The 13,940-nt window shown below is 45.5% G+C and overlaps 1 protein-coding gene across 1 annotated transcript in view; it reads right to left on the reverse strand.

Annotated features, from left to right (window-relative positions):
- Positions 1–11,364, reverse strand: part of Hs6st3 (heparan sulfate 6-O-sulfotransferase 3) — a 626,326-nt gene extending 614,962 nt beyond the window's left edge. The window contains exon 1 of the mRNA XM_050150450.1: positions 10,547–11,364. Within this exon, the coding sequence (XP_050006407.1) occupies positions 10,547–11,250 (704 nt within the window). The 5' untranslated portion in view covers positions 11,251–11,364. The remainder of the gene's footprint in view (positions 1–10,546) is intronic.
- Between the last annotated feature and the right edge of the window lie 2,576 nt (positions 11,365–13,940).

Genomic DNA, 13,940 nt, shown 5'->3' on the forward strand with positions numbered 1-13,940 from the left:
GGCCCCATAAATTTATGGCAATATTGGCTATATATGGCCTTAGTCTTCCTATTTGCCCTTCGGGCCCTATGCATTCAACCCATCTTGTGCTTTGTTTTACACGAGATAGGGTTCCAATTCCCAGAAACTGAACATCTACCTCTTGAAGAGGCCAATTCGGATGCCAAGATTCTGGAGTAATGATACTTACATCCGCACCTGTGTCTAATAAGCCTTCAATAAAAGTGCCATTTATACAGACTTTTAGCTTTGGTCTTCGATCATTAATAGAAGTCTGCCAAAATATACGTTTATTCTGTCCGGATGGCCAGTTCGGGTTATGTATCTGCTATTGCTAGAATCTGCTGGTCTTAGTTGGGATCATCCTTATAGATTCCTGGGAGATTTCCTAACCCCAAGATGCTCCCCCATTTCCAGTAGCCTCTTTCGGTACTTTCCTGCTCCACTCCCCCCGCCCCGCAAGCCCTCAGACCTTTTAAATAGCTGGACTTAAATCCAGCTCAACAAGGTACTTAGCCAGCACAAGCTGCTTCTCAAGGCAATTCTATCACGATCAGAAGCTTCACACAGTAACAAAGGCCTGAGCACGATCTTATTTCCAGTTTGCTCAGACTTAGCTGCGTCATAAAGCAATGAACTAGAGAGAACACAAGGGGATGGGTAAACAGAGGAATAATAGATCCGCTCTCCATGGACGACCCATCATCCCTTCCTGTGGCTAGGAGAACAACATGGGTCCCAGTGGGGATGTATGGATATTTCATTGGGTATTGGTTTGCCACCTATAAACAGCAACAGTTAACTCGCAGCATCTGACTCTCAGAGCAAAGCAGTAAGTATATGCTTTTTTGTTTCTTGTGCCTACTAATTTTCTTTAAAAAACCTTCCAGCATTTAATGCTAGGATAATTTTATTTTTTAATTAGAATACAAAGTAACAGGTTTCCGTAATCGCATTTCTTACTTAGTTAGCTTTAGTTGATATCACACACTCACACACACTCAACACACACTCACTCAATACTCACACATACTCTCACACACTCAACACGCTCAATGCACTCACTCACATACACAATCCTACACTCACACATACTCACACACATACTCACACACACTCACTCACACTCATACACACACACACATACACACACAATCATATGCCCAGCTCCATCCCTGTAGGTGCCCTCCCACCCCTAGTATTCACCTTTTCACCCTTCATGTCACATGACCATCCTCAGCCCTCTTCCTTCCTTCAAGTATCTTTTGTCCCATTTCACGGGACACTTCCAAGTGTTTTGGACTTTACCCATAGCTACTCCCACATAAATATAAATACGTTACAATATTCTGCATAGAAATATCTGGCATGTATACTTTAAAGAATACCAAGCCTTCTGCAAATACATATAGCTATATTTCAAAAGTCTTTCAAAATTAAAAGTAAATACATTTAGATAATTTCAAATGATACTATTTCTACTTCTCTCTCCACTTCTTCCTCTTCTCCTCCCCTTCCCCTTCTCTCTCTTTCTCTTTCTCTCTCTAGAGTTTCATAGAAATATTGCTCATAAATGTTACTCTGAAGATTCTTAATGTTTGTGACACGGTCTAAGCAACAGTGAGCATTCAATCTCATAAACACGATTTTGCAGACTACAGTCACTTTGGCACAACGCTTGTCACGCTTTAACTAATATTGCTCTATAACTCCAAATATATAAGATGCTGCACATAGATGTGATATAAAATATGCATCGTCTACTGTGCGCCCTAACACGGATCTAACAGCCCAAATCTGTCACTATTAACCAGCTGGCTCAGGTGCAGTCTGGTGACAAACATCCATTTTTTTGATGCAGCCAATGTCCCTATAGTGACTTTCCTTTCTGGAAGAATCCTTTTCTACTTTCGCCGTTCTTTAGGTCAATACTACATTCTGTGCAGAGAAGAATCTTCTGCAATACAGTTTTCTGTTCCCCCTCTCATTTGTTGACAAGAACAGGGGCATCCATAAAATGGTGAAGAAGCCTCCAACTATTTGGCACTGTGTCCGTCGCCCTCCAGATTCAGCCGTTCCATCCCTGCAACTCAGAGTTTACTTCCATCCTGCTCCGTCTCACTGGAGTCCACGAAATAGATCAACTAACTGGTTCCCTGCCTGTTAGCTTCCAAAGAGAGGCACTCAGTGGAAGACGATGGAAACAGACAGACAGTTAAGAGGAGGAAGTAGTCAGGACATATCCTCCCAACTCTTCTTTCTCTCTGCCTCAATTAGGTCCACAGTTGCAGCTGAAGGAGATTTCCACAAACAGTTCTTATCAACATACCTCTTCTTGGGTTTCCGCAACTGAGACAGTATCTCCTGTTAGCCACCAGCATACAATAGATACAATAATATCAGTCTTCCCCATTGCTTCTTCCTATCCAGTTGCTATCCAGTTGGACTAACGGTCTCCCATCCTTATTAAAAGGCACCTGGAGATCCAACGTCTGTTTTCTTATCCCAGTCTGTACCTCTATGACATACGCCTTTCAAATCCCAATCGGTGCCAGAACCCACGCTAATAAAACCAGAAAAAGACTGCAGCATGCCACAAAAGAGAAGGCATTTGTTAGTAAATACATAGCAGCAACATTCAATATACTTCTTCTCCAAAACAGACAGCCTGTCGGGTGGCCGAAAGCATCTTTCAAACACACAAAGGAGACCGAGCCACTGCCTGCATAACCAAGTTCTGTCTTCTCCATTCAGCGTTGCCCCCTTCTGGTTCAGTTCTCTTTGGGTTCATTCACCTCGGTCACTTTGGTCTTTCTTCTCCTCTGTCGAAACTGACAGTCCACACCACCACTCTGTTTTCTCCTCCCTCACATGCTCTTTACTGAAATATAGGAGTCTTCTCCTCAGACTGCCATCCGCACATTACAATCTAAGTGTTTAAGACCGAGTTTGCTCTTCTTCCTACATCGGCTTTCACTATAGACATAAACCGCAAAAATCCTGCAGGTTTCTAATTGTGGTCCATCAGACAGGTTTGTAACTACACACCCAGAGTCTTGAATTCTTTGGAAGAATGCTCTGTAAATCTAATGAATAAATACCAGGGAAGTCAAGGTGATTGACATTCGTGACATCCTGTGATTATAAAGAAATTCGAATGCACAGCCCAACATAAATCCACAGTGCTAGATGAAGGGTTCTTAAAACAAACGACAGTACTTACCAATAAAAGCATGTGTAGATATTAATAATAGCAGTGAACTAAAAATATTTATGTGCCACAGGCAACTAATTCAATTTCACTGCAGGACTTTTTCATGTATGAATTTAATTGTGTATGTTTAAACATTTTATTGCTGTTTCATTAATTTCCCATTAGAAAAAAAAACAGTATGCTTGGGGGAAAATACTTCACTTTTCCATTTAACTAAGTACCCACTGAGTGTCCCTAGTACCAAATGAGTCAACATTTACTTTTTATCTTCTACAGCCATTTCTTTTGTACTACAGTTTATCTGTTAACTTCTGTATTATTTAGATTCCAAAAGGAGAGCATAGCTTCTATCTTACATTTTCCCGGTACAGGCTGTCTGCATATGACAAGTCCCAAGAGACCATAATGGCTAACCGTATATATGACTTCCTAACTCTTCTCTACAGACACCACATAGGTTGCTAATGCCTAGATTATAATGTAAGTTATAATACTCTTGCCACGCTCCTTTCCCACAAAGGAAACAGACACAGAGCAAGGGACTGAAAACCCAAGGTCCCATAACAAGAGACTGAGTGAGCCTAAAATCCCCAGAGTTTGACTTTGGAATCCAACTCTTCAGTTTTAATTATATTCAGAAATCAGGGGACAGCATTGTTTTCTGTCACTATGAAGTTTCCATGGGATTCCTCCAATTTCTCTTGGGGGTGTTTACCTAACTCATTATCTCTTCGGTCGGCCCCCAACATCACATTTTCCAACCAGACCGATCCAATTCAAACTCTGCCATCTGGTTTACCAGTAGTAACCATAAGTCCAAATATGCCTAAGATGATGTAGACTTCTGTCCTCCACCCATCCCCTCAGCTCAATCTGATATTTTTTCTATGTTAAAAATGTATAATAAAATAACCTTTCCAAAATTTAATGTATCTGTGTATTCCGAAAAGAACAGCTGATATCTTTTATTCTAAGAAGAGAATCTTATTGATATAATACAATAAACCTTACCTTTTTTACTTTTTCTTTTCTCTTGGATAAAATCAGATGTAGTGCCTTGTTTGTGGTGGATCTCAACTGCTAAGAAGTTGAATTTACACCCAAAATAACAGTCATGAAGGGAAGTGTCCAATAATTTTCTAAAGCGCCACAATCTTGTCAATTACGCTATAATTATTAAAGGCAATCTAAAAGCAGGCATTTACTGAGCATCGTCTATGGGTCAATCTCTGTGCTAAGCACTTCATGCGTGTTTTACAGAGCAACGGTATGTACCACAGGCAGATTAAAAACCAAGAACGCTCTCTAAGATAACAACATTTGAGTACATTTCTCAACATATTGTTAAATGCTCAGCTATAAGTGATATAAAGTACCATTAGCCAAATAAAATCAACAGAGAATTTATCCATGATAGCCAACATCCAGCAAATTCTGACACAAGGTAATGGATTATTATAAAATATATAAATAAGAGTTCCCTATTCAGTTAATGTCATATTAGTCCTACCCAATAATACATTTTGTAACTCTTAAAGTATGTTAGGGTTTGACAGTCTCAAACTATTAATCCATTATCAAGCAAAAGTAGTTTTCAAATGCCCTAAGACTCTGATTGTCTTTAGTCAACGTGAAGATAATAATTAGCTTTGGGGAATCATAGAAGAGTCTGAGGCTAAGCAAAACCACATTGTTGGCTAAATTTACCTGGTTTCTAATTATCGAACATTTCTGTTTCCCTAAAATTCTGTTTCTCTAAATTCTGTCTCTCTAAGGCTCCGTCCCCCCACCCCGAGTAACCAGCACAAGAAGGTAGTAGAATGCATCATTTGTTAGGATTAAACACCTTCACTATTTAGAAACCCAAATGCATTTAACCTCTTCCTGACTCACAGAAATATTGGTGGTTTGAAGCAGACGTGATACTTTGAGAGACCTTGCTTGTCACGAGCAAGTAAGCAGATGCAGCGTGTCGACAGAACAAACCGTATCTCTTTAGTGTTAAGCTGCACACAAACCTCGTGGGAAAAAGTTAACCTTGGCAGCCTGGCATTTTTAACTACAAGAGAGGGTAAACTGATTTCTATTGCAGCACAGGCTACAACGGTCTAGAATCATATATTTTAGTGTGCTGTCTAAAGGCAAAGTGGCTTGAGGCTTCAAAGCAGTTCTATTTGTTTGTTTGATTGTTGAAGGATGAGTTGTGTTGTGTCTTCTCATCTTATCTTTCAGTATTTGTTAAGGAAACAATGTCATTACAAGGTCCCGTTGCTTTGAGCTCGGAATGTGCAGAGCAGAGCAATCTCTTCTCCCTGGTTGTACTCTACCGAAGTTTCCCTGTAGAAATATTTATGAATGCTAGAGAGAGAGCTGATTCATGTATGATCTTGGCTGTTCTTTCTGTTCACATGCTAGGGTTGGGAGAAGGCGCCTTGAATTCAGCTTCGATTGACTCGGGATTCTTCCAGTAAAAGGCCATCCAGGCTGTCTTTTCTCAGGAAGGAGTTTCATCTTCGTCAATGGTGAGTCGGACACCACTACAGTCCCTGCTGCTGAGGGCCACTCCACCTCACAGAAGAGTTCACACTGACTGGAGACAGCTTCACGTTTTGTGAGGCTCGTTCTCAAGTTGAAACCCCACAAATCTCAACCTGGTTCCACGTCTTCTTTTGAGTACTGACGGCAACTTTGATCTTTATCCTTATTTTTTCCATGTTCACAGTAATTACCAATGCCTTCAGTGACTGTGAATATAGCTTTCAGTTATCAATAAAGATATATCAATCAGATATTAATCAAGACAAATTAACATTTACTTAAAAGCATTTCTTCAGTAGCATGCAAAGAAGATGGCTGGAGGCTCATTTCTCTCTCATTTATTAGCAGCTGTACTTGACACAGTTGAAGGTCCTAGAGTCCAAACGGCATCTGTCCTAGCCCCTCTCTCTCTCTCTCTCTCTCTCTCTCTCTCTCTCTCTCTCTCTTTCTCACACACACACACACACACACACACACAACAAAGTGAGTCAAAGAACCTCATCATCCTGACCACAGTGCCTAAAAAAGACACAAGCATCACCCTGAAATTAACCTGAGTTCATCTCTCTAAGATTACAAATGGGAGCACAGTGAAGGCCTGCTTCCCTGTTTCCCTCTGCAGTACTGAGACATGAAAGTCATCTTCCCGTCTCATGTGCTAAGGTCCCTTCTAGAACAGACAGGCACAGGAATGTGGGGAGAAGGAGCCCATGTCTCCAGTCTTAGCTGAAACCGCCTCCACTCTCCTGCTCTGTTGTATACTTACGTAAGTCAGCAGGCCCCACTAGAAGTAGGTTTATATCACTAGCAGCACAGAGTCCTGTGTAGTACCAAATCCACAGGAAATCAGCCATCCCAATAGGATCAATGGAACGTGAGTCAAAATGGGAAAAAAAAATCCCCTCCTCATCCTACAGAAGGCTATGCAAGAGTATCTTCTAGCATTGTGTGAGAAAGACGATGATACCCGCTCACCCAGGTTAAAGCTACCTTTCCTAACAGGCCGGCTCACACAAGATCAGCCCTGTTCAAAACGCGTTCCCATTAATATCAGAGCACCTGACATACTAGAGGTAGGTAATTAAGACACTTGTCACCATGATATATAATCAGAGAAGTCACAGAAGTTAGGACATGGAATACAATGGCCACACAAAGATATGAATTCCCAAGGGAAGCATCAGTAACATCATCTCACCTTTTTATTTTATTTTATTTTTTTGGTTTTTCGAGACAGGATTTCTCTGTGGCTTTGGAGCCTGTCCTGGAACTAGCTCTGTAGACCAGGCTGGTCTCGAACTCACAGAGATCCGCCTGCCTCTGCCTCCCGAGTGCTGGGATTAAAGGCGTGCGCCACCATCGCCCAGCTCACCTTTTTAGTGTTAGCATGTTCATCAAAATTGTGGAGATTAGTTTTCTCTTCAGTGGTTTTTATCTTTTTTATTTTACTATAAAATATTATGATTCCATCCGCACTCAATATTGGTAAAAAGAATTTCCCTAAAGATTGGGTTATAGAAAGTGGAGAAAACATAAAATAAAGGGACCCAGGCTGGGGAGAAGGCTCAGTGGCAAAGGGTTCACCACATAAGCATGAGGGCTTCGTTCAGAACCCAAACACCATGGCTGTAGTTCCAGTTTTCCCGGGGTAAGATGGAAGGCAGAGACAGGAGAGTCTTCAATAACTCACAGCCTCTTTAGCCTGGTATAAACATCTGCTATCAAGATACGGGCCTCAAGCAAGGTGGAGGACAAGGACACGTGAGGTTGTCCTCTGACCTCCCCAAGCGCTCCAAGGCATGCATATGCCCAAATGCTTAGCCCCCCCCAACAACTAGCGCCCCCTCTCTCTCTCTCTCTCAATTTTTTAAAGAACACAGAGAAGACAGTGAGATAGGACGACCTACTGAGAAACTAGTGAGAGGAAAAAAACACCACACACAAAAGAAGGAATCCTTGGAAAATGGTTATTAAAATAGTGATATAGACAAGTCATTTTTCTGTTGGTTTCCAATCTCATCTCAACCACTGTCTGTAGTCAAAGTTCACCTTTGTGATATCGCGAGGTCGTGCCCCTTCCTGAGCCTCCGAAATCCGTATGAAGCATCCTTCAATTCCCCCATGTTCTCTCGGGGTTGGCTTTCTCTCTTCTGTCTCTAGCCCGAGTGTCCCTCCTCTCTCACTATCCACTTACCACACACACAGCTATTGAATATTAAGTATTATATACCAGCATGTTGTACTCTGTATATATACTATGCAAAGCATGTTCCATTGATTAGCTCATTTAGTTCTCAAAACACCTATATGGAGCATCCTAATTTTGTTTACATTATAAAGTGGGGAGAATGTGAGACTCGGGCTCTGAAAAGAGTAATTTACTCTTAGTACACACATCATTCAAGATCCATGTTCTTCAAGCTCCAGAGTCTTGCATTTACCAATTATGTGATCTACAAGGGCATTGATCCTTAAGAGAAATGGGAGGAGCTGCCAACAGGGGACCAGGAGCAGAGAGCCTAGGGAAATAAAACCAACAGGAGCGCCTTCTCAATTTTGCTTAGAGTCAGCCCTATTTGAAGTAGAACCTTGTTCCCATTATGCGCCAATAGATTATCTGCCATTTTGCATTGTGGAAATGTAGCCTCCATTATCCAGGCTGATCTTGTTGACTGTAGAATGCTGTACACAGGCATTACAATGACAGACAACTAATTCAGTCTTCTCTGCTAGCAAGATGCTACTATTAACGTCTCTTCAATTCCTCCCCTATAGCTTTTGATGCAGGGCCCTTCACATATATCACAGATATTCCTTCCTACAGTAGCTATGGAGAAAAGAGACTCACTGGGGAGAAGGAGAGGGAGGGGGGAAGAAATAAGAAGGTTCTACAATGCAACATAAAATATCACATTAAAAAATTAGAGAAAAACAAATTGGTACAACATAATTGATCATCTGATAACTTCTGGTGCAAAAAGAAATGAATGTTTTTGATCCATTGCTAATCTGAGAATGTCATTTGCTTTTGATAGAAAGCATATGTTTACACGGTCAAGGTGGAATTTTCCTGCAGGGAAGTAGAGACATGGGGTGCATCTCCTCTAGAAGGGAAGACCTCACAACGTGTGGCCTGCGTGGATCACTAACAGCAGGACCGTCTCTTTACTCAGTGAAACCCAGTGACTTCGTATTTCTCATCTTCACGGATCTATCCACCAGGATGTTGTTTTGTTTTTAAATACTAACACTCACTGAAAGTCACCAGAGGATTTGATGTGATCATAAAAGACTCAGTTTTACTGGAATGGAAGCAACGAAACCGGCTCACAAACTCTTTGGGACCAACCGGGAATCTGTATTATCTAAACTAAAAGGGCACACCGCGGAATGACGCGGAGCAGAGACAATCTCACTGAAGTAACTGTGCTCTGCGGTAGGAAGAGCAAATGTAATACTTTAAAAGTTTTAAGCTAAAACACAATGGCAGGCTCTAAAATAATGCACTATTAAAATATTTACAGGTGCAAAGTCCTTCAGACAAACTACAAGGAGAGGGCCACCGTCAAACAAAAAGGAACATCAAGGACAGTATTTAATAAACTGCAAGAGTAAAATTAAAAAATAAATACCATGATGCAAGAACACTCATTCTGGGGAAAAATGAAGTGGAATTAGATGCTTCAGTAGTGGCAAATTTCAAAATCTGGGTAGCTTCCTGTAAATGAAGCTTTCCCATAATGTCAAATGCAAAAAGCTATCTGAGAGCCACACATCTAGCTGAGTGTTTCATTTCCTGCTTCCTTACACCAAATTGTTTGAAACCTTTGAGATTCAAAACTTCAATAAGCCAGTGTTCTGAACTTGCAGTATTTTATTCCCTTGAGCACGTCAGACAAATGTCCAGACAGCACTGGGCAGAAGAGCAGCTGACCATATTCTTAACCCTGGGCATTGCTCAAAGGGTGGCAGCTAAGCTTGCAAACTTTCCCAACCCTCAGCTGCCTTCCTGTGCTAGCGGCTAGCATTCCCTCTTGACAGCAAAGGGCTCAGTCTTTGTATCCACTGGGCACACGCCCAGGCACACAGTAGGCATTTAACAAAGAATGGTGGGATGAGCTGTTGGAACGGCTTAAGGGGAAGAGTAGAAATCTTGCTCAGAACAGCATGAGCCCAAATCCTGGCACTGCCCAGCAACAAAGACCATCTCCAGAATTAGGGTTATCACAGCGGAGCGCATATTTGCACGTGTATCTCCAAAACGGCATCATAAGAGATTGTTTTCTGAGCTGGCAAGCAGCCACCACGAGCCACTTATGAGGGGATTGTATACTCCAGCTTCCCCATTCCTGAAAAACTCATGCTTTGTGTCTGCCCTCCCTGCTCGCCTTTGCTTCGGGTTTCCACCATATAATTTAAGTTCACAATTCGACCTCGCTGGTCCAACCCGGACCTTGGACACCCTGGCTATTCCATAGCTATTCTGGGATGCCCGCTCCACATCACATCAGAGTGCTAGGCACTGGGCAAAACGCACACCGGGATGGCTCTGGACACGTCTGAAGGTGACAGAGGATGGCAAGAAGCAATGGAGCATGGGGAAGGAACCAGCTCAAGATCCCTGCGGTATCCAGGCGTCTTTACCCTTCACCCAAATCCTCTGTCCCACTCTCTGGAAACCGCTGCCAAACAGCAAAGGAAACAAACAGCAAAGGGACTGGCGGGTTCGGGACTGGGGGCGGGGAAGGGGAGTCTCAGGTAATAGACAGCAGCCATATGGGACAAGTACGGTACCTGGTGTGGCTATGGTTGCGGGGACAATCCTTCTTCTCCATGATGGCCGGCACGCAGTTGGTGAGCTCGGTCCAGTCGGCATGCAGCCCGCAGCTCCAGCCGGTGGAGAAGCGGGAGAAGAGCCAGGTCTCCTTCTTTCCCGGCCGGTGGCAGGTGCACTTTTTCTGGCCAGCTTTGCAGCTACAGGGCTGCTCCAGGCGAATATTCTTCACCAGGTGCCGGCCGAACGTGGTGCCCCCGGTCTTCTGGATGTGTAGAAACACTATCACGTCGCGCCCTTTGATGTTGAAGTCCACGAAGCGGGTCAGGTCCTTCAGAGTGAAGTTGAAGCGCGGCACGAACCGGGGCAAGGAGCCGTTTTCGGGCGCCTCGGGATCGGGCTCCTCCTCCTCTTCCTCCTCTTCTTCCCCAGGGTCCCCGGGATCCTCATCCTCATCCTCTGGAGCCGCGACCCCTTGAGGCCCCTCAGGGGGTCCCCGGGGTGGTGGAGGCAGCTGGGGCCGCCGCTCCCACTCATCGGGGGGCGCCTGAGCCCGTCGAGCAGGACTCGGAGCGGCGGGCGGGCGGGCCTCCCCGACACGGGGCTGCTCCCCGAAGTTGGTGCAGGAGCTGGTGCAGGAAGGGGACACGTACTGGTACATGATGACCACGAAGAGGAGAGTGAGCACCGGCGTCAGCAGCCACTTGTTGAACCTTTCATCCATGGTCCCGCTCTCAAGCCGGCAGGTGAGGTGGCGGTGGTGGCGGCGGCAGAGGCGCGATTGGGCGCCTGCTCGGAAGTTTCAGGGACTCCGGGGCGCGGCTCGGAGCCCGCCGCTCCTCCATGCCCCTGCCACCGAAGAGCGCGGCTGGCTGGCTGCCCCGCCGCACTCCGGGGCTTGCGGAGCCGGGGCCTACGAGCGGAGCCGGGAAGACGGGCGCCGGCGGCGGCGTAGGGCTTCTCGCGACTCCCGGGGCGCCTGGCTCGAGCCGGCTCCTCTTGCGCCCGGACGCGGCGCTCTCAGGCGACACGGAACATCCCGCCGCCGGCTGGCAGACGCTCAGGCGCTGGAGCGCGGGGTTCGGGTCCTGGACCTGCCCCGGGCTGCTGCAGGCGGCAGCGAGCACCGGGGCTGCAGGAAGCTCGCCAAGGCGCCGGCCAAGGGCAAAGGCGCGGCCCGGTCCCGCAGCCCCAGCCCTCCGTGTGCACCGCGCCCCGCACCTTCCCCGGCGGGTCCTCGGCTGCCCAGAGCCCGCTGCAAGTTTGCAAAGCCGCCTCACGGCGTCGGCGAGAAAGACGCCTCTGCGGAGCCGCCTCCCGGGCGAATCGCACTACTGCTCCGGGTCTGCCCGCCCAGGCAGGCGCAGGCAACGCGCACACACTCGCTCACGCGGGCTGGCACCGCCACAACCCGCCAGCCGGTGTGACAGGAACCCTGCTACCCGCAGCAAAAAAACCTGCCCTAGGTACGGAGCATGCGCCAAAGCCTTCCTCAACCCCGGAGGAGTTTCCAGGGGAGGAGTCCGCGGCTCTGCGGGGCTCGCGAGGTAGCTGGGGGTGGGAATCCTTTCAGCCTGGAGCCGGGAGATCTGACAAAAAAAAGCGAGAACAGGCCCCACGGAGGGCGTTGTTAGCGATGATCTGATTCCTCTAAATGGCAACACTGGCAGCTTTCTCAGTATGAGAGTGGACGGAAACCTTCTTGGTCTTGTTAGCAGGAATAACACCCCTATGGCAGGAAGTCCCACAGAGACAGGGGTTTCTTGTCCCTCCTCAGCATGAGAATGACTCCAGGCTTCATTTACTGCCTCCCCAAGACATTCAAACTGAGTGTTCAAGTTTGTTCCAATCCTTCCTTAACTATTAACTTAGCAGGTCCAACGCCACAACTTTATTCAACCAGCAACCATTAAACGCCTGCTATGTAAAGGGCACTGTGTCTGGTGCATACTTCATTTCTTCCCCCACGAGGCCAGTCCAGCACGCAGCCACGCAGGTAATAAATGCAGTTTAAGGGTCACCTCCTAAAATTCATTCTGCTACCACCCAGTGAGCTCTTTAACGATAGGGTCTAACCTTTCCCAGTTGAAGCGTAGCACCAACTCTCCTCGCCTCTATTTTACAGTGGAGTCTTCCTCGGTCCCCAGATGTTTTTAAAAGCTTCGGTTTTTTTTTCAGAAGTGTACATTTTGAAATTACCCCAGAATCCAATTACAATTTTCAGATAATGAATGGATACGCCAACTAGTTCACATCATACTAGAGGATCTGACCCACGGTGCCTGGACCTGCTAGAGTGGTTGTGTTGAAATTTGGGGCAATCGGTGTAAATTCCTGGCCTAGGCTAACCGTGGCCCTCCTAGTTACCAGCCAGACATCTCCACCAGGTGTGGTATCCCACACTTTCACAGCAGCGCGCCTTTCTACCTGTCTTATTTCTTCCTGAGCACTGCACTGGCCTCTTTTGCCGTGCCTGCGTGTGCAACCACCTGTTAAAATCCAGATTTCTTTTGGGAATGCTAACACAGCTCATTGGAGGTTTTGTTTTTTATTGTTCTAGACAGCTGGGGTTCTTCCCACCTCTGCTTCCACTCATTTTCAACTTCTAACAATTGCCACCCATACCCTACCATTCTTGATGCTGTGGAGGTCTGCATCCCTAAGAAAGGTATTGGGTAAAATGAGTCGGCTTCTCTACAGCTTTCTGGGCTCTATCTTCTCTCACGCAAGTTTGGAATCCTCTTAATGACACCACACTACTCTCCTTTGTCTTCTAAAGAAGAACACAATAAACTCAGAAAATATTTCCTAAATGCACCAAGTTGGCACAGGGTTTTCTGTTTGTTTTTGCTTTGTTTTTTTTAAGGCTAGGATGATAACACAAGTTCCTGGGTTTCAATTTCCAGAGCTATAATTTTTTTTTGAAAGCTGGAAGGATGTGATGCTCAGTGCTTGTAATCTCGGTGTCTCTGCTAGGGAAGCAGAGACAAGAGATAAACAGATCTCTAGAACTCGGCTGCCCTGCCTGCTTAGCCTCCTCGGCAAGTTCCAGGCCAGTGATAGTCTCTGTCTCAAATAATAACTGGACGATACTTGAGGAGAACATCCCAAGCTGTCCCCTGGCCTCCACATGCACAAACACACAAGAGCACACACACACGGTAATAGTTCACTTCAGGTAAAAGGTCATTATGCCTTTGAATGCTATTTTATTGGAGAAATACCATGTTTTCTAGACTATGGCTTTATTCCTCACAGCTAAGTAGAGTCTTTATACCCAAGTGGGTAATCTCTCATTTCAGCGATGAGGAAACTGAACCAAGAAAAGTCAGGCAAAAGTAAAGTCAAAATTAGAAGCTTGTAATACCCTGAAATCCATGCAAATCTCCAGTGAAGAAACCCATGGATCATCAA

The sequence above is a fragment of the Alexandromys fortis genome, unplaced genomic scaffold, assembly GCF_014885135.2.
Source record: "Alexandromys fortis isolate MF-2015 unplaced genomic scaffold, M_Fortis_MF-2015_v1.1 scaffold_66, whole genome shotgun sequence".
NCBI lineage: Eukaryota > Metazoa > Chordata > Mammalia > Rodentia > Cricetidae > Alexandromys > Alexandromys fortis.